This window comes from Mercenaria mercenaria, chromosome 6 (assembly GCF_021730395.1).
Source record: "Mercenaria mercenaria strain notata chromosome 6, MADL_Memer_1, whole genome shotgun sequence".
NCBI classification, from domain to species: domain Eukaryota; kingdom Metazoa; phylum Mollusca; class Bivalvia; order Venerida; family Veneridae; genus Mercenaria; species Mercenaria mercenaria.
The window spans coordinates 32,888,842-32,912,477 of record NC_069366.1 but is presented as its reverse complement, the minus strand read 5'-3'; the positions used below and the strand labels follow the sequence as shown (position 1 = coordinate 32,912,477).

Sequence of the window (23,636 nt, the reverse complement as noted above, 5' to 3'; positions counted from 1 at the left end):
ATAAGTGGACCTCAGATCATGGTATAACTGGGATATAGGATATAAAGGGGTCCAGATACATGGCATAAGTGGGCCTCAGATTTAGGATAAACCTGGGTCTCGGATACGAGGTATAACTGGGGTTCTGAAAATGGTATAAGTGGGCCTCATGTACAGGGTAAAATTGGACCTCAGATACGGGGTATAACTGGGCCTAAGATACATGGTATAAGAGGGTCTCAGATACATGGTATAAGTGGGCCTCAGATACAAGATATAATTGGGCTTCAGATATAGGGTATAACTGGGCTTCAGATACATGGTATAAGTAGGCCTGAGATACATGGGTATAAGTGGGCTTCAGATACAAGATATAACTGGGATTCAGATACATGGTATAAGTGGGCCCGATATACAAGATATTACTGGGCTTCAGATATAGGGTATAACTGGATTTAGATACATGTTATAAGTCGGCCTGAGATACAAGATATAACTGGACTTCAGATATAGGACATAACTGGGATTCAGATACATGGTATAAGTGGGCCTCAGATACAAGATATAACTGAGATTCAGGTATAGGGTATAACTGGGATTCAGATACATGGTATAACTGGGCCTCAGATACAAGATATAACTTTGATACAGATACATGGTATAAGTAGACCTCAGATACATGGGTATAAGAAGGCCTCAGATACAAGATATAACTGGGATTCAGATACATGGTATAAATGGGCCCGAGATACAAGATATAACTGGGCTTCAGATATAGGGTATAACTGGATTTAGATACATGGTATAAGTGGGCCTGAGATACAATATATAACTGGGCTTCAGATATAGGGTAATACTGGGATTCAGATACATGGTATAAGTGGGCCTCAGATACAAGATATAACTGGGATTCAGATACATGGTATAAGTGGGCCTCAGATACATGGGTATAAGTAGGCCTCAGATACAAGATATAACTGGGATTCAGATAATGGTTTAAGTGGACCCGAGATACAAGATATAACTGGGCTTCAGATATAGGGTATGACTGGGATTCAGATACATGTTCTAAGTCGGCCTGAGATACACGATATAACTGGGCTTCAGATATAGGGTATAACTGGGATTCAGATACATGGTATAAGTGGGCCTCAGATACAAGATATAACTGGGATTCAGATACATGGTATAAGTGGGCTTCAGATCAGGGTATAACTGAGGAGCCTGAACGAAGACAGAGACATGTATAAATAATAAAAACATAAATAAATCCACGGTACGGGTGGAAAATAACTCGAAAATGTAGGAAATAACCAACTATTAAATGTCTATAATATTTAATCGGCTACCAGTTTCAAAAATATCATCAGGTCGACGTCACATTGTTTAAAATCGACCTGATGATATTTTTGAAACCGGTAGTCGATTAAATATTATAGACATTTAATAGTTGGTTATTTCCTACAGTTATATATTCAGGTTAAAACATACATTCACCTGAAACTATTTAATACACACTTCTAACCTCTCTTCGAAAGCTTGACAATATATTTCATATAACATACCGGTACCAGAAGTACATGTAGAAGATTCTGAACATTGTTGATAACATATTAAAATATAAACTAAATCATATAATCATATCATCAGATATCATTCTATTTACTTATTATCTAAAAAGTACATATACATATCTAAAAAGTACACATATAACCAGCAATTTCCATTATAAAGCCGGAAAATCATAACAAACCCCCATCCTATGTTGCGTTGGAACCAAATTTTCATATGTGTTGGTATTTGACCATTTATTTGTGAACAACACATTTCCGTGCACTTATACGTTAAGCAAAAAAACAATATATTCATCTGGATTTTGGGACATTTTAAAAAATGTTAGAGAGCTGGAGGCTGTTTTATGAATAAAATGAATCTTTGCACAATTTGATTCTGTTGGAAATTTATAACGTTTTAAAATGTACTTCAGGTGAAATGAAAGAGATTGCAAAAATATCGAATATTCGTTTACTATATTAAACATCATGATATTACAATGAAATCAATGTCCATTTGAGACCAACGTTTCCAAACAAATGTCTTTACTCGAAGTCATCGTAAACATTTCAGCAACAACAATTTAGTGCCTTACGTTTCAAGAGAATCATTGTGTTGTTTTGGTAAACCTATCGCAAAACAACAGCATATTCCATTATTGCTATTGATCATGTCCATTGCATATCAATTTGCACCGTATTTGTCAATAAAGAAGGTGTCCAAGGTGAGCTATCGGACAGAAAAAAGTCCCGAAATATATGCACAAATTTTATGGTATTTACGGAACACTGTCTTAATAGTGTGCGTATTCGTTCAGCTTGAAATCTCTGAATCGAAAGGCTAAATCGGGAATATTCGGCCTCGCATGTTTACTTTGGCGTTTGTATGGTCGGTATCTAGGGCTCTTCAAGCGATGGTGAATTCTGACAGTCACCGGTTCATTATAGATGAGATCAGTATTTATCTGACGGAGTGGAATGCAGAAATTTTCAGCAGCTCTGAAATGTTGTTTGTAGTTTTCAATATCATCTAAGTGTTTATAGCCTAGTCCGAGAGTGATATGAGCATATTCGTCAATAAACTCGGGGTAAACTCTCTCCTTATCTCTCAACCAAAGTTGTAACTTCTTCATTAGCTTCTTTACAAATGTCAAAATCATTTCAATTTCAATGTCTGCCAAGCTGCTGTATCTAATGTAGCTCATACTAGCTGATACAGCCTTGTAACTCACGTACAGAAAAGCTGGAACAATGAATTCCGGAGCTACCTGAATAGAACCTTCCACTGTTGCCCGATTATGAAAATCAACATTTGTGTATATTCCGCCTTTGAAAAAATGCCATGCCGTACACACATAGTCTTTCCTAATCAATTTAGCAAAGTGGTTTATAATCTTGCCAAAAGATTCTAAATTGAACAGCAGGTTGTAGTATTCACTAATTATCCAGGCATGGCAGTTCCCTTCTTGAATAATTTCTTCAAATATACCAATACTTTTATCCATCAATTCCTTTCGGCTTTCTGACTCATCATGTTTAATTTCTAAAGCAAACTGGTGGTAAAGTGTCGCCAATAGCGCTTTCAAATTTTGACATTTCGATCCGTTCTCTGTTTCAACCACTTTCTCTACAAAATAAATCGAAGTTTCTGTAGAGGGCGGCTCGTCGCATATTTCAATTCCACAGAGCAGAGAGAGAACAACTCCAACTTCACCTTTGTCTAACAGAGCAGCTACGTATTCAAGCAATTTCTGCTGTGCTATACTCCTTGGAAGATGCGGCTTTAAGAGCAAAGGAATGAAAATACTTGCAGCAGAAACATCTTTAGAAAGCCAGCAGAAGCGATGTTTCTCCGTTAGTTCAAGGAAAATACCAACAGGATTCTCTTTAACTTTTTGGATGTCTTTCAATACGGCATTCCTTGTTTGTTCGGTCATGAAGTGAATCATGTTTCTTTGTGGGATGAAATACTGTGGCATTAATCCATTTTCGAGACATGTTTCCATCTCAAGTAACAGCCGCATGAGGAAATCAAATGGTTGGGTTTCACTCCAATGATCCTCATGAACTTCTTCGCACAGTCGGAAAAATATAGTTTTGCAGTGGTAAGTTGTGAGCCCGCGATGTATTCTGTTGATAGAGTACTTGAACAAGAATTTGAACAACATGTAGCAGCGCTTCTGCTTGATACTCAAGCTTAGCGCAAGAAGTTTCTCGCAATGAGAGAATGAAATTAAAAAATCGTGAGGGTCTTTGTTGAATTTATCTCCTTTAGGAACGATGTGGCACCCAATTTTGACGACATGTCGAACAAGAGCTTTTGGAGGCCAAATACGATCACGATGAACCCATTCAGCGGCTTCTTGTGGCCAGCGCGGACAAGGAAGTGCGACAACGTAATCTTTTGATATAGTTACTTTAAGAAAATCAGATCTCTCAATCTCGCAGGTCACGGCTGGTCCGTGATATGAGAACTTTATGTTTGCAGTGGAATCGACATTCGTCGCACGACGTGCAAATAATCTTTCCCTATCACTGCTATGTATCTCTTGTCTTAGATATTTCCTGAGAATATTGACAAGTTTACTTCTCACAACAATTTTACTTTTACCCGGGTCAATAAATGCTGGATAGTTGTCTTTAATAAGTTTTTCTTCCACGCGTTCGCGGGGATATTTGCTTGGTCTCTTCTCTAGCCAGTCTAAGTTAAAGACAAGTTTTGTATAACCTGGTGGACTTCTTGAAGTATCTAGCGAGCTAAATGCCCTCTTGTTTTCGCTGTCGACAATAAGTGATGAAAATATATAAATTTTATCCTCATCTGGACCTTCTGTAACATTGACTTTCCTGTTCATGTGTGTCACCTCTGGTAGGCAAAGGCCATCTGAGCTGCTACCTGTTAAAACAGAGTAATGTTCTAAGAACTTTCTTGATACATTGTACATTTTCCGTTCTCGGTTGTAATTCTGCAAAGCTAATAGCGTAAGACAACCTGCCATTGGAACTGGTAACAAAAGGTCAAGAATGAAGTCTTCTTTAGAATGCTGTAGAACTTCCTTGTCGGGATCCTTTGTTTCCTCGCCACCAAACACATCTCTTGCAATAGAGCCTGACATCAACTCGAAATGGGCACAACTTTGCATGGAATATGGCAATGGTTCTATAGTGTAAGGCAGAGGTTCGGTTAATTGTCCATCTTGTTTTCCAGGACCTGATAGTAATGACAAATTATATTTGACACCCTCTTCTACCTTGCGGGTACCCTTTCCAACTGCCCATACTGTTGAAGCTTCAGAATAAGAAATACTCATTATTCTTGGTTTTCGCGTTTGGCTCATTGTGTAAATGTTCAAAATGCTTTATTTGTACTCGGACAGAAAACCATTTTGCTGAATCTGTTCATCGGAGTTCATAGGAGTTTTCTGTGAAAGGCAAATAAATGCTTGATTATAAAGCATTTACATTAAAAGCTTAGAGTTGTAATCTTTATCAAAACGAATATTGTTATATTCCAACTTCCGGGTACGTGAACAAGTTATTTCAGGAACTTGATAACCAATAAGCATTAAGTCTTATGTACATTATATTTATATATGCTATTATTATTCATATTAAACTATGTTCGTGTTCACTAAGCTGCTTTATGAACCTGATAATGTTGCCAACTCGGAGTCTGTAAGCATAAATATAACCCATCAATCCCTTCGATAGGGATGTATTTCAGATTTGAGAATATTAAAGTATAGTTAAGTAATACTATAATAATTTTCACATTGACCATGTAAGAGGATAATTAACATTATGTGAAAAAATGATGCGACATTAGCTTTCTTAATTGAGAAGGAAACCATAATTTATGAAATAAAAGTATGTGTTTAAATGACACATTTGATACACTAACAAGTTTATTGAATTTAAACAAAATCAAAAAAAAAAAAGAATTACTTGTGATCTTGAAGTTAGTGACACAATGTCCATTCCATTCCATTCCCACGTCACTATGTATAAAATACAGTCTTAAAAGATTGCCCGGTTGCGCTTACGAACGTAAAACGTAAGTGTACAATTACTTTATCAGTAAATATTAATACGTAATCACCTCTTATCTATGAGGAATTTACCTAGTGTCTAAAGTCCTTTAACTTAATTTATGACATTAACATTGTCAAAATGCTTATTTGCACGTAGCTTAATATTTCCATGAGACAGGTACTAAATCAGGTACTAAATATTGGGTAGATGTGTAAGAAAACTGGATTTTATATTCCACTTTTTCATTGTTCTGGGTTAACTACACAGTAGAACAATCAGCGTGTGTGCGGTTGGAGGGGGGGGGGGGGGGGGGGGGGGGGGGGTGCAGATACTGAACTTTCTTTCGATTTGTTTAACTTAACAGTTTTGATATATATATAAATAGGCTTAAAATCAGATACACATTACAGCATATTTTTGAATATATTGTAAAATATTTTAAATCATTTAATGGCTAAGGTTTATAAAGCATAGCGAAAGTAATTTAATTAGTGTAGCGTTTTGTATCAGTCTGAAAACAGTACAGTGGTTAGGATTCTTTTTATGAAATAGCAAGATGCCAGATTTGATATTTATCATTAATTTCACATTGTCGTATTATTCAGTAAAAACATACATTGTGTTATTGTTCATAATACAGATTCCTCGCACACAAATACTATCAAACCTGTTAAAATGTCAAAATATAATAAAAAGTAATATCTGTGTGAAAGCAATATGTTCAGAGACTGTCCAAGAGCAAACTCCAGTTTGTCAAATCACAGAATCACAACTAGCATATTTTTGTCTGATGAAAAATTCCCTTTTTCAAATGTTTCCTATCTTTTATTATTGTCAATATGTCATATAAATCTTTGGCATCCACTAATGTGAAAAATCCAAGTAGTGACAATGGTTGTTACTTTGCAAATATTTAACCAAAATCTTCCGTAGTATTTCGCAGTAGTCGTAAAGGATATTATTCATCTTCATCTAGGAGTTTCTTCTATGTGGAGATATGACAGGTTAATAAGATTTTCCTCTTCTATGATCATTTCCAAAAAAAAAAAAAAAAAAAAAAAAACAGTGATATGTTACTACAGCTTTCGATTTAATGAGAAGAAGACATGAAAGCACAGGAACAAACTTCGTGTAAACCAATAACATACAAGTACAAAGGTACTCCAGAAAATAAAGTCAAATGCACAGTTTAGTTTATTTTTTCATTATATTTGTTTTACTTTTGTAACTTTCTGGTCGTCCTTTGAATGCACAATTTGTCCCATGTAGATGACATTTTTCACAACGTCTGTGTAACTGCCAAATTTATAAATGAGATTCTCCCATCTGAAATACAAATTTATAGAGTTACAATCTCATTGAATCATAGGACACGAGACCTTCGCATCAGACTGACTTATCAGACGCTTAAATAGAATAAAGTTTGACTTGCGAAGCTGTTGCAGGTATCGTGAAAGATATAGAATTTTATTAGGCCTAAAAAAATTCTTTGTTTCCGGTAACATGCTAAAAAAAATTAGGGTAGGTAGGTCGGAAATTTTTTTTTCTTGGATTTTTTAATTAAGGTACACTTTTCGGAAATTATTTTTGTGTCAAAAAATGAATACAGATAAGGGGGTTATGCCTTTAGAGCATCAGTAAGTTGATTTCTAAAATCACTGGCCATGTTTAAAGCATAAAAAGCGCAGTTTTGCAGTTTTTTGTTAAAAAGTTGAAAAAAATATTCTCCAAGGGCACAAAAACATTTAGGGTCGAGCCAAAAATTTAGGGTAGGTCGGGATACCGGAAACAAACAATTTTTTTACGCCTTACTGAATAGGAATCAATCTCAATAGACTGTTTAGTTGGTTCTCACTGTTAAACAAAGTGAGTAAAAGCAAATATATAAAAACATAAGAAGCTCGAGCTTATTCACTAGACTCAATTTAAAAAGGATTGAAAAGAAAGGGCGTAGCTAGGTTTAATTTAATGTGTTCATGTTGATCTTGGGCAATGCTCCACTGGAAAAATTTTGGTTTTAATATGCACTGAGCTTTTTTCTGGGTATATCAAAGTTACTTTCAGCGTTTTTGGTCATTCGATAACAGCATGAAGGGTATGGGGAGCTACTGCAATGACATAATAGTCGGTCACATATACACAAGAAAGAAACACAACACATTGTTCCGGGCCCAGTTATAATACATCTTTTTATTAACATACTGACAGTAACATTAGCGGAGATAGTGTTTACACAAAGGCAAGCCATAAGAGATATAAATATCATACGGGCCTACCCAGAACACAATATATGCCTTTTCCTTTAACTGTGTTTGGTCAAATTCCTTTTTTCATGTACTTTGGCTTACACTTGAATGGATATAAATATAAACGTAGGAATTTTCTTTTTTAAACATATCTATCTAGATGTTATATTTACCTGTCGGTATCTAAGACCACAAAGTTTCCATATTTGCCGACTTCAAGGGAGCCATGTTTGTCTGACACATTTAGCGCATACGCAGCGTTGATAGTGGCAGCATTCAGGGTCTCGGGCATACTCATGCGCAGGATGACACAGGCAAGATGCATCACAATAGGCTACAAACACGAAACAAGTACACACCTCAAATGAGATTCTATTCTCAATTTGAATTAGAAAGGAGATAGTGGCCACTTTTCTAAAATCTTAATTATCTTTAAGATTTTCCCTTTAACTGTTAACAGATCCAAGATTTTTTTCTGCTCAATCTTGGTGAAGACGAAAGTAGTATTTCAAATATAAGCTTGAAAATCATGTTTCAGTTTTATTCATTTGATACTTAATAACACAAGCTTACCATTGCTAGACAATATGCATTCGGATTGAAGTCCGAGCCAAGAGCAACTGCCATTCCACTTTCAATCATCTGCCGAACTGGTGGAGGTTTTAGGCGTAGAATGTACGCGGTAGTTGGCAGCACGACGCCAACCGAGCCGGACGCCGCCATAGCAGACATTCCTGCGTCCGAGATTTCTTCCAAATGACTGATAGCAAGGGCGCCTATTTCTGCCCCCATCTGGAAATATGAAAAAACGATTTCAAACGGTTAGCCTATATTTCGTGCAGATGCATATTCAGACTTTGCAAGCTCGTCATCAAAACTATATATGTAATATAAAACAAGAAACCTGTAGCTGCTAGCTTTTCCAACGTAAGTCTGAGTGATATCGTCACTTTAATATTACACTATAAAAGCATGGTTGGTCAGAAATATGTGTTAGTCCCGACTTTAAATTATGAAACGCAAGCTGTGAACAACATCCAGAAGTGGCCGGGTAATTAAAGGTCCAATACTGAGGAAAGTGAACATTTTAATTTCTTTTAAAAAGCACAGAAACTATTTAATTTTATTGGAAAATGAAAGTTGGTATGTAGAAATTCGAAATAAATCGCAGTGTATGTACAATTATTTTTCTATGAAGTATGAAGAAAGTTAAAAAGACCTGGGGGGTCATTCTGTCGATTCATTGAAATTTCAACATAGTACACATACATTTCTTTGAGTTCCAAAGACCTTCTGTAAATTTTGACCTGCCAATCTTCATTATTTAGTGTCTTGCAGAAGTCTATGCACTGGCTATGAAAAAAATTGCCAACTCACTTTCGCGTAGTAATGGACCTTTAAGCAATCATTACAAAATATGTAAGCAAAACAAGACCTCTGCCGACCCTGTAGGATGCAGTTCATCTCCATGGAAATTTATAGTGAGACCTAATTCTTTCCCCTTTTCTAATATAGATCTAGACTGTTCTACGTCAAAGACGCCACGTTCACAGAACACGTCAATATTGTCCACGTGCAAAATGTCGTCTGCCATCAGTCGTTGTATTTCTGGAATCTGTTTTTCTAATACGTCACGTGTAGCCTCTTCGGCTGTTGAATCTCTGAAATAAGTCGGAAGAGTATCAAGTAATTTAAGTACAAAGATAAGCCCGCCCTTTGTAGAATAATAAGGAGGGCACAGATCTACGCATCACGGGGTCGTGAGTTCGATGCCTGGGTGACTGTCCGTGATGATCTGATAAAAGACAGCGTGTCTGAAATCATTCGTCTTTCACCTCTGATTAATGTAGAGAAGTTTGCAGTTACTTGCAGAGAACAGGTTAGTGCTGGTAAAAAATCCAGGAACACTTGTTATGCTACTTGCCCACCGTTACATAGCTGCAATAACAGTAATAGATGCAATACGATTTAAAAACAACGATAAGCCCAAAACAAGCAATTAATCAAGTACAAAACTAATCCTTGTATTGAATTGCATTGAACTCAAAAACTATTTTTCAGCTAATCTTTAGAATTTGTTTGCTAATGCTCTTTTTTACGCTAGCTTATTCGCACTCCTCCTTAGACAAAACAAATCTACCTACACCTCCAAGACAAACGATCTTCGTTTTCTCTGGAAACGATTTTCCCCACAATTGTGCTAAATTCAAACCATAATTTATTAGACGTATCCACTGGTTTAGAAAATGATTTACAAAACATAAAAGACTAAGATAATACTAACTTCGGGACAGCATGTGCTCCACAGTACGTGGAAGATACTCCAATCGCCATTTCACGTTTGGCCCTCTCAATTACACGTAGCATCTTAACCTCAGTCGCAACATCAAGTCCGTATCCGCTCTTACACTCAACCAGAGTAGTACCAGCATTACACATCGCCTGCAATCTATCTTTGAAAGACGCGTACAGATCTTCTTCTGAGGCTTTCCTGGTATGTTCAACTGTGTAGTGTATCCCTCCGCCAGCTTTGTGAACATCCATATATGTTGCCCCTGCAAGCTGAAAGATTCACACTCATTAAAAATAATAAAATCTTTAACAGAGAGTATAAAATATTTTCACTGTTGTAGTAATAAGATAACTTTCAAAGTACTGAAATTACTTCAGTAAGAACCATTTCTGCTGTTTTGATCTTGCAATAAATGCGATACTGTTTTTATTCACTTTTTTCTTTCTGATGTAAGAGCGTGCGTGCTAGATGACATTTTCGTGCTCTAAAGCACATATTACCTTCATTGCGAACTCATGAACGCGGTCGCCTGCCCATACCGGATGCGTGTGAGCATCTACCAAACCTGTAACATTATAAGGGGATATAATGCAACGTGATGATGAAATTCAAGCCTCACAATTCAGTACCATCTTAATAAATTTTAAATGATATTGTGAGCATCACACACTTTAAAACAACGTGATATGCTTGTTTCCTAGGAAGTACATTGCTCGAAAACACGAAGTCTGTCAGAGTATAAATCTGAGTAAAATTATATCATTCATTTTCTATACCTTACTTTCTATTTATATAACATATTCGCCACCTGGTTTAGAATGGAATAAAATCATTTTTGCTATAATTTCTGCTTAAGCCAATGCTAGGGGTAGAGGTGTTGCACATTATAACCTTATGAACAGACTCAATCATATCGATTATATTTCATTAACTATCACAACAGCAGTTTTTATGTACCATGTTGCGGATGGAAATAGTTTCACCGTACTTTGACTCAGTGTTGTCAATCTCTTTGGGATCATGGAATACATTCAGTTTTACTATAATAGAATTCCGCTTAATCCGGTGGTAGGATGCGTCAGGGGTGTTATGCAGTTCATCAACTTTTTTTAACAGACTCAGTCAAACCGAGTCTGCTGTTATATTACCTGGTTGCGTTCTATGCTTCAACAGGATTCTCTCAAAGATTTTTTTAAAAAATGTTTTAACTCAAAAATAATTAATATACCGACACCGCTGTACCTGGAATAATGGATAGCCCTTTTGCATCAATGGTAGTTTCAGCTTTTACATCAGGATTTCTCTCCCTCACCTCACTGTCCTTACCAATATCAGTTATGATACCATCACTGAAATATGAATCACCTACATTTAACACGGAGATCACTTTACTTGAATAGAAATCCCGTAAATAAGAAAGTTGTTTTAAAACTGACATATGATGTAAAAACCCATGCCTAGTCCGATAAATGTTGTCCATGATTCTTTTATCGTACGTTTGCTCAAAGAAGATTCGACAAAAAATCACCGACTAGGTCTAGACTTTGTGGGTGAAATTGTGGAAAAGCGGAGTAATATACATGTAGTTTTTTTTGTTGTCTGTGTATCCGCCTCTCCCTCTTTCTGCAGCTTAGGAAAGGTTTATCACATTGACCTAATATTTAATTATTTTATTTGTATTTACTTAGAGCTGCTACCCTGCAAATTGTTGAAAATTAGTTAGTATGATCAAAGTTACTGTCCTTTATTTAATCAAATCTCCGCAACCATGTCTTCCTATTGGTTAGTTGAATCGAGTTTATATTTGGTGTTTATGTTTGTGTTTACTCATAGATGCATCCCTGCATTTTGCTCAAATGTACTCTCTACAATTTCTTAAAAACATAATTAAGTGTAACCAGAGTTATTGCCCTTTAATTGTCATTTTGTCCTTCCATAGTCATAATATTTATCTTGATAATGGTTAATCATATTCAGCCGATATATTTTTGGTTATTTGTATTTACTCAGACGATACGTGGAACAATTCTATTTATATATATTTTAAGAAAAGCTGATAATTTCAGCTAAAACTTTAGAAAAGAAATGAAATAACACTCTGGCTAAGCTTATGATATAGTTGCTTTGAGGCAAAATTATCATCCAATTAAATGGTATGAAACGCATGCAAGCATTGATTAGCAATACTAATACATACATGTAATTACTAACCACAAATGTGCAGGATTAAAACTTCGAGCAAATTAATGTTAAAATGAACCTGTTTACAAGTATACTATATCCTGTCTCGTCATCACTTTGTAAGGAATCCACTGTTTGCATATCATGACCTTTTTTCACCCGACGACCGTCACCGACAACTTGCACAATTTGCTTTGCCGAATGAACCAAAAGTTTATACATCGGCATATTTTTACATTCAACAATATTTATAGTACTCACTATTTTGTTTAAGTTTAGTTTATCAGGAAATATAAAGATAGCGAGTATTTAGTTTATGATGTGTCACGTCACATATACGAGATAAGCTTCTCTTGTTTAGTAATCGGGCAGTGACCTTATACCGTTCAGAGTTAATGTCATAAAGAAAAAAGATTTTCACAAATCTGTTGATACACTAGCGATTTCAGAAAAAAAAAGATCTTTAAGGAATCAAAGCTGTGGAAAAGACTAAAAACAGAATTGATTATATTCTAAAAGGTATTGTGAATCCTTTGTGATACTTGCACATATGCTATACTGAAATTCTTGCAGTTCTTAACCCTGCTAAATTTCTATAATGAACTTGTCCATAATTCAATTTGGACAGTACCATTAACTGCTAAAAGGGGTGCTTACCAAAAAGATACTGACTGAATGGCGAACAGTGAAGACCATGATCAGACTGCATGGATGTGCAGGCTGATCTTGGTCTGCACTGGTCGCAAAGGCAGAATCACTTGCCGGCAGCAGGCTAAGGGTTAAAGTACCTATAGACCACGAATTGACATCAGAGAAACTCAGTTATTGAAAAGGACATAACAACAATATGTGTTTTCTTACATTGTTCTACAGATTACACAATATTGTAAATTGCAACTAATTTAATTACAAAATTGCAACGGTGATATATAATGGTGGATACAGCGTAGTCATATCTGAAAATACCGAGACTGCTTTCTCTTGGTCAGGCGTGGTTCCCATCGCTAAATCAGCACACTAATAAAATGCCGCCAAACTTTATTACTCAATTATATTTATCAACACAATCCATTTTTGCAAATTAACAATCCAACACTTGATTGGAAATTATCACTGTTTTAACAATAAACAATTGTTTATTGGCGTTCCTGTGGTTTACTAATTGAAAGGTTAAGGCAGGCAGATAACATAATATGTCGTTCCTAGATGCCTGACAATGAATAAATTATCGTGTTTGATACTTTGCAGACGCGTGAGTTTTCTTATGTTTGACTGATTATGATATTCGTTAACTTTTGGGCCGTTTTTTTTTGTTTTGCTGTAATTTTAACAGAACCCGACAAGATGTACAGACACACATACAGAAAATTAGTTCCGCTATAATTACGTCAGAAAAGTTTGCAGATGGGTAACATATTAATTGAAAGTCAAAATTTAATATAAATTAAGCTCGTTAGTCAATATGAATTAATGCCATATTCAACGCAATTTTCGAGTCAATATTGGCACTGGAATTCAGTTTACAGAAAACATGAGAATCAACTAGACAAAACTTCTTTCAAGCTAGACCTTAGTTTATGTTTGTCGAATTTCAGGAACAGTAAAGTATGATTAAAAGCTCTGACATTTAACGTACATGCCGAAGGTGATCTGGATTTAGTTTGCTATCTCAGAATTTTGACTTGGTACGAAATCAAAGTCGGTCCTCCCACGGGAATTTTTTCTTTCCAGTAGGGGGTACGAAATCAAAGGCGGTCCTCCCACGGTAATCTTTTCTTTCCAGCAGGGCTTCAAGGGAGTAAAAGTCAATGGGGTTTTTTTTACCGAACTTTTACACAAAAAAAACAACATTTCTTTCAATGATTATTATTATTTCTAAGTGGGTGTTGTTTTTTAACTTGAAAATAATTATTAAAGAAAAGATCTCCAGCGGAAAGTTTTTTTTTATATATCAGGCACTGACAAATTCACCCGCGTGTGTTATTCTTCAGTACCAAATATTGAAATAATTCGCTATCCTTAGTACGTGATTTACTTGATAATAATAAACTCTTTATCTTCTTCCTTCAATATAGAACGCTTTTTAAATCTAGAACTTTACCTGCTTTATTGAAATCTTACAGCAGTTATGATCATTCTAAGAACATCTTGAGTGTAACATTTTATTTTACCTTAAAAATAAGTAGACTTGATACGAAGTCAGTCAGTCCTCCCATGGGAGTCTTTTTTTTCCCAGTGGGATTTTTGCTCTCCCACGGGAGAAAAAGAAACTCACGTGGGAGCATCTACTTTGATTTTGATTTTAGTAACGACAGTCAATCATGGGGTAAATTTTATTTATTTTTGATAGATTTTTTTTTTCAAAAAGAAGTTCTTTCGATGATCATTATATCTTAGTGGGTATCGTGTTTTTCTTAACTTGAAAATAATTATTTAAAAAAAATTCCCGCGGGTGGTTTGAACTAATGGATTCGCCCGTGGGTCTTATTCTCCCATACTAAATAATTGGATTTATCCCCTGTCTTAAAAACGGAATTTTACAAATAATAATGGTGATGATGATGATAATGATAATAATGATAATATTAATAATAATAAATAACAGTTTATCTAATGAAAACAAACTTCTACCGCATACTTTTTTTTATTTTTATGACGTAAAACTTTTTTCCGTTTCACTTTAGAGATATTTTTTAAAATGAGAATAAAAATCTTTTGTTAAATAGATAACTTTCGTTAAACGTTATTCCGATCCGTCTCGACGGGTCGGTATTACGACAGGATTTTTGTTTAAAAACAAGGAAAAAGATTTCGAATCCCATGGAGGCGTTTTTAACCTTGCTCTCTGTGCGAACAATAGCAAATGCATTGGCATGCTGGGAACCAGCTATTTCAATATATAAACCAAAAGACACTCATTCTAACTAAAAGTTGTTTCCATTTTGCGTTACTGCTCGACGGTATACTAGCACATCATTCAGTTATTATAATAAACGGGCGGCTGACTAGATTTAACAAGGCTTGTCTTGTAATATTTTGAAGAAAATGAATGACAATATATTTAGTTATGATGTCCAGTTTCAAGCTAGCGGTGTACAAATTTTGTCTGCTATACGCAGATAATGAGCGGTATCAGAACAGCAAACAGCAAAACTGGAATGTGTGTGTGTGGTGGAGGAAGGAGGAATGGGGGTGTTCAGATGGGAACAATGAAGCTTTCTGAAGAAAATCATTCATCTTTATAGGAATTATGGTATCTATGACCCATTTGCGAAAATGGTAATTAAGTCCCAATTAAGAAACAATGTCTGTTTAGAATTTATAGTAAATTGTTACAGTTTATCGTTACTTTGGAGCCCGTTAACACACCGTTGAAATATGTTAATTGACAATCAAGGAAAACGGTCTTTACTCTTATTGACACATTTCTTTGTGGAATTTTGAAGACATAATCCATTTAACCCGAAGATTTATGAAACATATTCATGGGCAACCAATTATCAAAAGCACTATCTGCATCAAAAGTACTTTTTAAACAATTAGGTGTGGAAAGGCGGGCTTTTGTGGGTGAAATATATACCGGCTTAATCTTAGTGTATCTAAGATTGAAATCTCTGATCAAAACGCCCGTGAAAAGTGTCAAATTTAACTTTTTCAGTTTGATCTTTTCGGAGCTGTCTTGCCCTGTGGTACTTGGGTGCGTTAGAAATAAATACGTAATTCAAAGCTTCGTTGTAATAAGAAATAACAATTTGTCTTCTTGTAAACGGAATTTTGACGAAATACATGCAGTAGTCGTTCTTTTGAAGTCGAAATAACATTTTTGCGGTTCATTGAATCAATGTGTAAAAAAATAATTATATAGAATATTTAGGCTAATACGGATGATCCTTTTTCCCGTAACTGGCGAGTTCCATTTCCTAACTGGCTTAAAATTTGCTACAGATTAATAATATAAAAGCAGACATATTCTTACGTAATCGAATGACATAGACATTTTAACAAACAATACGAATAGATAGCCTGTGTTCATTTTGGCATCAATTCGGGGCTGCTTAGCAAGGTATATTTTACATATTATACCAGATTTATATAGCGTAATTTTCAGAGTTAGAATAGAACATTATATTTAAAAAAAAAACAAAAAAACAGGTGTTCTCGCATAGTTCTTATTTTGAAGAGCACTGTTTACAACAGTTTCGGTTCCAAAAGTCTATTTAGTCACAATAATGACGTCCAAATAATGCTGAAAATGAAGTATTCCAACAATACTTAATTATATGAAACACACGTACCGATTTATTTAAGATAAATATCATAAAAGTGTCACATAAAAATGCTTTTGAGAGACTAACGTAATAAACTAATTAATGTATAGTATACGCATTACTCACCTTGGTGTCTTTAATGACTTTTTTATATTAGGGTACTTTTACAAACCAAATATACTTAAGGGTGTAATGTCGTGGACAGAATTTAATCACAAAACGTCGAGACGACATTCTTCTACAAAGAAGGAAAGTCATTTATTTCATTCAGACCCTCCCCTCAACAAATCGTCAGTCCCGTATGTGCTTTCAGCCGGAAGTGATGTCAATTAAAATATCCGCCATATTTCAAAAGTGACAAAGTATCTGTTTACGCATTACGTCATTCCCACTTCAGTTTCAACAACACTAACACACTCTAAAAAGGAGGAAGACAATTTCAATTTCTTGAAGAAGACTGTATGTCGCAAAGTCAGACTGCAGCCCAGCGTGAATGGCAATATTCAACATCCGTTGCTTTCAGAATTAGGACATATTTCATCGATAAACATGACCGGTTTTGGCTCATACGTGGTCAGACGAAATGCCGAATGGACAGTTAGTTTAAAAGTCAGCAATTACGCAGTGGGGAGACGTGAATAGTTCAATCAAATAACGTAAACAACAATTCAAGATGGTTGGTTAAATATATAATTTGGTGACAATGGACTTCGCAGGCAGCGGGGAGTGTATTAACACAAATACATCAGGAATGAAAGTCCTTGAATTAAAATTGATACTGTAATAAATAACATCACAACCTTTTGTGCAGCAAGTGGAAGACATGATTTTATTGAAAGTTTCGAAATAAATGAAGGCCAGACAATGAGAAGGAAACAGTTCAAATTTATTGTTGACGGGACACAGAATTGTAAGTGTTGCAATGAAAGTGTGGAAAGTGAACCAGCGGCCCCACGGAAAGAAAACTAGATAATACGACGACTCAAACGGCTTTTGACAAGAGAAGTAATATCTGAAAGGCGACCTGGGTTCTTACTTGACCATAAAAATGCTGGGAAAAGATCTCTAAATTTATCTTTTGTGGTTGTAAGAGGGCTTTTAGCAAGAAGCTTTCCAAAAATGCGTCTACATAAGGGAAAACCCCGCGTTGAATTGAAATAACAATTGAATAACTTCATAATGATCGCATTGTGCTTAGACACAAAGTACTGATCTATTCAGCCTTTCACGACTCCTTAAGGAAAGCAAGAATCTACGAGGAGCGTATTGGACAAATGCTTTAATTTACAAAATTCTCTTTGATACCTACATCGAAGAATATTTTAAAGGAAAGTATAATACCTCAATAATGTAAATTATGGTGTAGATAATTTCACAAATTATGGAAAGCGAAAATGTCAAATTGACACTTAAGGTTATACCTATTTAACACCCAATTTAGTCTGTCAGTGATTTCGCCTAAATTCTTTCCGTGATTTATGGGTGTATGTTGTATGAAAGTATAATCAATATATCATAATTTTAGTAATGTTATTGTTTACTTAAAAACCTGGACAAAATCACGCAATTATTTATTAATCATTATTTTAAGTGCTTTGACCGGCACGTGAATAAGAACAGAACAGAACAGAATTTTTATTAACAACTTGACTTGAACATAGACGTTCATCGTCACATAAACTGTACATGCATGCGTGTATACGAGAGAGTATAACAATATATATACATATGAAATAAAATAAACTAAAAACATGCTGAAATTTTTCAAATTGCACTTCTTAATTTTTAACGTGCTACCAAATTAGTACTAACTAATTTATTAATTTTTGACTCCATTGATGAATTTAGCAGAGTGTTTATATATGGTATAATGACATTTTTTACATATCAATGAATGAGGATCTAACAATATAATCAATTACTTGTGTTTAGGTGTATCATAGTCAAGAAGAGAAGCAAACTATACTTTACTTTGTTAATAGCAATAAATCAATCATGTAGCCCAAGAATGCATTAATATTATGACACACGCCGCTGTTCAATAGTAAGTATAATTAAACTACATTACAATATTAGTGTAAATCCTTACCGAAACGAAATTGTAAGGGTTACCAACTACCAAAACAGCACTGGTTCTGCCCAGGGTTGCCTAGACTTGATAAACCTTGCGAAACGAAAGTTAAGATTTATCTGAGGCTATATTTTATGCTTTATAATATCATCGTAAAACCAATACAATAGAGTTATTATAACAGTAGCTTGATTTGGGATGCAGTATTCGGCTCGAGTGGATTTTGCCAGATCGGATCTCACGAGGCGCGCAAGCGCCGAGTGTAATACGACCTTGCAAAATCCACGAGAGCCGAATACAAAGTCCCAGATCTAGCTACTGTTATAATAACCCTTTTATTATATACCTTTACCATTTTGATTCTTGTTTTGTTCTTGAACGAAATCTTCAATGTTTATCGATATTAAATGGAATTTAGTGAAGTTTTTATGTGCGCTATTTATAGAAATGTGTCGGGTCATGCATATTAATGAAAACAGTCCGGCAGCATACAATACGGAAGGTACAATACGGAATTTAAAAGGTACAATACGGAATTTTTGTCTGTCTGTTCATATTTAATTGTGAAATACAAGCCGATTTTTTACAGAATTTATATAGGTATATAATACAAGTGCATACGAACCTGATAGTGAATAGAGATTGCGGACAGTACCATATAAGACATAAACAGTAACATGTAAGACTGCATTATTTTAAAAGTTACATTTAACTTCCACGCAATCAGATACTTCTCTTCTTAGCTACAATACCACTCAAGTGTAGACACTAAATATATGCACTATAATAATTACTAAGTATACCATACATGTCTAATGTTTAACAATATCGTTTAACATATTGATACTTTTTTATAATTGGAGTATACATCAATCATACAGATAATTCAAACAATTTTGTCTCTAATTAGATGCTTTAATGCAGAATACTGCTAATTTATTTAATATCTTTACCTTTGAAACATTGAGCAATTCTATGAATTTTATCATGTTAGGTCGTCTACTGTAGTACCTAGGTATATAAATACTTCTCAAATGATCATATACAGGACATACAAGAATGAAGTGAAACTCATCTTCAATATCATTTTTCTCACAAAGAGTACATTTCCTTTCGTCTCTTTGGATATTACGGTGCCTTCCAGTCTCTATATTTAACTGAAGAGAGGATAGTCGTAACTGTGCAATGGCATTTCTGTGTTTAACATTACTAAGTTTTAACAAATAGTCAGAGATTACAAAGTTCGTTTTTAATTCTTTATAAAGTGATAATGAAGACTTAACTGAAATATCTTACCTCCAGTCATTAATGTACATATTTAATAATCTGCACCTTAACAATGGCAAAAAACTTTAGCATTGACCGAATTTGGAAATAACCATACATCATTAAAACCTGTTCTCTGTAATAAATCCCTGACCTTTGAGGCCCAGTTCATCACATGTCTGTCATTATCAGCCTCTAATCTGAGATTTTCAAACTTACATGTTAACAAACAATCACTGCTTTTTTCTAAATGCAATCTGAGATAATATTTTATAATTCTAATGTACCTTATTATTTGTAATGGAAATCTACCTAGCTCTCCATATATTGCTGAACTACATGTAGAATTTTTAACATTTAACAATGACTTTAAGTATTTTCTATGCACGCGTTCTATGTTTTCTGCCTTCAGAAAACCCCAAACTTCACATGAATAATTTAGTATGGAAGCTACATAGGCATCAAACAAATTCAACATAATATTTACGGGTACCGTAATATAATAAGGTATCGTATATGAGATAGTATACCCCTAATGAAACTCGGCAATTTACGTGAGATTACGTCGTCTCCGTTAAAGTAGCTCCAACAAGCATACGGGGAAATACGTAATCCAACGGAAATGGCAAATACTGTAAAAATTCATCCTAATATATACAGTGAAGTGAAAGACATGAATAAAAATAATGTATTATGAACAAATTAATTCTTAGTGGCATAAACAGTATGTAGTACAATGAACAGAGATTAAAATGCTTGGTTTAAAAATATCTTATTAGTATAAAAAAAAATAATTTTGCATTTACATGTTATGGTACACTAACAGCATAAAGAAATGAGTTTTAGCTCTAAATTAGCTTAAAGATCTCCAATGGCCATCTTTCAGTAAAATATTTGATCTTATTTATTTACTTAGAATGTATAAAATCCTCATCAAATGTATTTAACTGGACTAAATATATGAATTAAGTTTGCATATAGAGCTAGATTTACATTCATAATTTAATGCCTTGCAGTAACAGCTGATTGTTAAAAAACCATTCAGTTTTTAGTGGTAGTGCACAATATACTGTGTTAACTACTAGTATACATGTATACAATATGTACTATTTTAGACCTAATGCATAGTATTGTTAATACACATGAACGTGTTAATTTTATGATGTACATGAAGTAATTGATCATGTTTTTCAAATTTGAAATTTGGATCTAATATACCCTTAAATATAAAGAAAGCGTCAATGTCGAATCTACATCCCAGAAGGTTTATTTCTAATAGAGGATTCTGTCACTAAATTAGATAAATTTTTGTTCCGTATGGTTTTCAGCCAAAGAAACGGTTCTATGAGAACATTTGACAGGAAGAATCTTTTCAATTCACTCACAGAATATTTCGCTGCAAAATTAAACTCTGGTATTTTATTATTTATTCATATAAAGAACGATTTCCGGAGAAATAGTATTCTCTTGTCAAACAGATGAGTAGCATCTTAACGGATTAGCTGACATCGCATGCTTGTGACGAAAACTCCAGTTAACTGACACAAAGAAAGTTAACTAAACGCAAGGATGTCAAGACCTCCCAACTATATTTAATGCGTTTCTTCATTGCAAAATTGCATGCAAAGCTGGCATTGACACTATGACACCACGATGATGTCATTTACAAAGTTAACTGAATATGAAAACCTCCAAAGAAGAAGTTAATTACCTAGACATTTTGAAAATGTATTTAACGTGACGCATAAACCGTATCGCATGGATATGTCTTAATAAACGGATTTTAGCATGATATATTTTCACTTTCTTTTAAGGCAACGATATTTTCTTGTTATTAGATATGTAAAACTATATTGTTTTCTTTGATTTTTTCATGTAACATCATCTGTGTTTATTACGGCATCGGCAAGCTGACAGTGGATGGATATATCAATGATACACACGTCTTGAAACTGAAGTGAGTAACATTTAAGTATTGCAATATGGTAAGCTATACAGGGAACAAAGCGTGCCACTTTTTATACTTGTTGTTTTATAAGTGAATAACCTTCCCAAAGATCCAATGTGGCCGCCATGTGCAAAATGACCCTCGTAACCACGTGACACTTTGTACGTTTCGCATACATGCTTGAAATTTTATTTTCGGCAACATTATAACTTTAATAAAGGGAGAACTATACACCCTTTAGCCTTTTAAAATCTGTTTTTATACTGAACAGCTTTGAAAATGTACAGTGTCTGAGGTTGTGTCGTAACTTGTTTTTAAGCAAGTTGTTTGATATTAAGATAGTTTTAACCGGTTATGTACAATTTCTAATGTAAATTTTAAATCATGCATGCATGAAAATAGGCTTGATACCGTGATTTACAACCGGGAAAAACACTTTTCATTTCTTAGAAGCAGATTTTTAAACTGCGACATTTTTCAAAATCAAGGCTCACAGTGGTGATTTACAACACAATTAGAAATGTTGAAGGGACTAAATGTGTATACAATATGTTTTTTCTCGTAAAATATTTTAAAATTACTGTAATTCTAGCCTCATTCTAAAAACATATAACAAAACAGGTCCAATGACAGGTCTTTGACTAGCACCTACAATTCAATGTTAATTTGCACGAATAGAGGCTGCATCGACCTTGACATCAACAATTATTTTTATTTTGACTATATGTATGCTCCAAGTGTCAGGTCAAAGCTTATATCTGAACGAATTTTGTGTCATTTTGTGACTGTTCTTTTAAGAGTGGGTATCTCCTAACCGATACATACATGTGGTGTAATGTTACGCAGTTGTGAATGATTTCTACGTCCTAGAATAAAATTTAATTAAATGTATACTTCAGACTAATCAAAGTTATAGGTGTGCGTTTTCAGTTTATAATCTTCAGGACTACATTATACATATACGTATTTTCAGAGCTGAAGTTTTAACACAATGTCTGGTCACTACTGAAATAATGCTTTGGGCAATGTTTTGCTGGAAAATTACACGTGGTTACGTTGACAGAAAGCTGATGCGGCGTTTCAGTTCTACTGAATTCAAAACGGAATTCCACAAGTCAAGCAGACGACGAGACCTTTTTTCAAAACTTTCAACACCCGGTGTCAAAGTAACCATACCCGCGATCAAAACATCGATATCAAGTCAACACATGAATGGATCTGTTACACGATAAGATATTTTATTGATGCATTTTTATCATTTGCAGTAGGTATTTTAACACGTCAATATGTCAATATTGTGAAACAAAACAATGTAAAGCTCTTGTTCTTTTATGTCAAATTTCCTTTTATTTTCATATACTTAATACAAGAATAAAAAGATGAAACAAAACAAAAATCAAGATTAATCTGATATAATTTGTTCAGTAATAATGATGTTAAATTATTTTTCAAAATGATGAAAGATTTTTAAAATTAGAAATCAAGCCGTTTATGTTACTTTAGCTTTTTGTAATTTTAACAGGATGGATACTGTTTTCAGTACCATTTGATCAAGGTGGTACCTCGCACGGTATTAGGTAGAAAACAATTTGATAAATTATATGGCTGTATTAAAAAAGATTTTCTTTTTATATAATAAAATTAATGTAGTTCACATATAAAGTCATCTTCACAAAACTCAATCAGCACACATTAGCAGAAGAAATGCTTTGTGAATATTGCCATCCAACGGTTTTTAAACGTTGTCAACATAATGAGTAAAGTTTCTTTGCAACAAAACATGATAAAATCTAATACTC

At 34.4% G+C, this 23,636-nt stretch overlaps 2 protein-coding genes across 4 annotated transcripts; both read right to left on the bottom strand.

Annotated features, from left to right (window-relative positions):
- Nucleotides 1-1,990: 1,990 nt before the first annotated feature.
- On the bottom strand, nt 1,991-5,669 carry LOC123550197 (uncharacterized). The gene is made up of 2 exons (XM_045338633.2): nt 5,478-5,669; nt 1,991-4,954 (listed from the first exon to the last, which is right to left on the bottom strand). Exon 2 carries the CDS (start codon nt 4,868-4,870, stop codon nt 2,327-2,329), a length of 2,544 nt encoding a protein of 847 aa, XP_045194568.2. The 5' UTR covers nt 4,871-4,954; nt 5,478-5,669; the 3' UTR covers nt 1,991-2,326.
- Nucleotides 5,670-6,123: 454 nt separating this feature from the next.
- Nucleotides 6,124-13,435, bottom strand: LOC123550198 (probable imidazolonepropionase). 3 transcript variants are annotated; one of them, XM_053546964.1, is made up of 8 exons: nt 13,195-13,435; nt 11,346-11,452; nt 10,604-10,668; nt 10,095-10,372; nt 9,246-9,471; nt 8,384-8,602; nt 7,984-8,144; nt 6,124-6,890 (listed from the first exon to the last, which is right to left on the bottom strand). In XM_053546964.1, the coding sequence occupies exons 1-8, from the start codon at nt 13,284-13,286 to the stop codon at nt 6,770-6,772; spliced, it is 1,269 nt and encodes a 422-aa protein (XP_053402939.1). In that variant the 5' UTR covers nt 13,287-13,435; the 3' UTR covers nt 6,124-6,769. The 3 variants fall into 3 exon arrangements, with proteins under 3 accessions (XP_053402939.1, XP_045194569.2, XP_053402940.1); XM_045338634.2 differs by lacking the exon at nt 13,195-13,435 and adding an exon at nt 12,364-12,557; XM_053546965.1 differs by lacking the exon at nt 13,195-13,435 and adding an exon at nt 12,372-12,500.
- Between the last annotated feature and the right edge of the window lie 10,201 nt (nt 13,436-23,636).